We start from the raw sequence: 1,041 nt of genomic DNA, 5'->3' as shown, positions 1-1,041 counted from the left end.
TCAGGACCAGTGCATGGTTTTGTAGAAAGCTACTTGGACTTCCTTGTTCCTTAGACAGTAGATGACTGGGTTGCACATGGGGGTGACCACTGTGTAGATGACAGAAAGCATCTTGTTGAGATCCATGGCTTCTATGCGTTTGGGGCGGGCATAGATGAAGATAGTGACTGAGTAGAAAATGCCTACTACTACCAGGTGGGAGGCGCATGTGGAGAAGGCCTTGTAGCGGGCAGTGATAGAAGGCATGCCCAGAACTGCCTTACCGATAGCCACATAGGAGGCCATAGTCATGAGGAAGCAACCCCAGAGGATGACAATGGCTGAGATGAAGTCCACCAGTTCTGTGAGGGCCACATGGGTACATGACAGGTTGAGCAACGGGGAAACATCACAGAAGAAATGGTTGTGGACATTGGGGCCACAGTAGGACAGGGTGGCAATGCATGTGGTCTTGACCATAGAGACCAGTAACCCACCCAGCCATGAAGTCATAGCCAGGCCCAGACAGACCTGGGGCCTCATGAATATTGGGTAGTGTAATGGGCGGCAGATGGCCACATAGCGGTCATAAGCCATGGAGGCCAGGAGGATACACTCTGTGCCTACAAGGACAATGAAGAAGAAGAGTTGAGTCATGCAGGCTATGAAGGAAATGTGATAGAATCCATTCCACAGGCCCATAAGCAAGCTGGGCATGGTGACGGACACATAGCACATCTCCAGGCAGCTAAGGTTGCCCAGGAAGAAGTACATGGGCTTGTGGAGCTCGCTGTGACTGCAGATGAGGTAGATGATGAGTGTGTTCTCCAGGAGCGTCAGCAGGTAGAGAGTCAGAAAGACGGCAAATAGCGCATCCCGTATGTCCAGTCTAGTAGACAATCCCAGCAAGATGAACTGCTGAACCCTGGTCATGTTGGCCAACTCTGGGAATCTCTCCATCTGTAGAAAGACAAAGAAAATTGTTGACATTCCATCCTTAGTAATACACAGTGAAAATCTGGGAAGATGTTCAGAGCACTTGGAGAACCCCTACATGTTTTT

At 50.0% G+C, this 1,041-nt stretch overlaps 1 protein-coding gene across 1 annotated transcript; it reads right to left on the bottom strand.

The window, feature by feature from the left end:
- LOC101993498 (olfactory receptor 5) lies at window positions 1–939 on the bottom strand. Its single transcript, XM_026777144.1, has one exon. The coding sequence runs from the start codon at window positions 937–939 to the stop codon at window positions 1–3; it is 939 nt and encodes a 312-aa protein (XP_026632945.1).
- Window positions 940–1,041: the final 102 nt, after the last annotated feature.

This window comes from Microtus ochrogaster, unplaced genomic scaffold, assembly GCF_000317375.1.
Source record: "Microtus ochrogaster isolate Prairie Vole_2 unplaced genomic scaffold, MicOch1.0 UNK47, whole genome shotgun sequence".
NCBI lineage: Eukaryota > Metazoa > Chordata > Mammalia > Rodentia > Cricetidae > Microtus > Microtus ochrogaster.
This window is presented reverse-complemented; position numbering and strand designations above follow the sequence as displayed.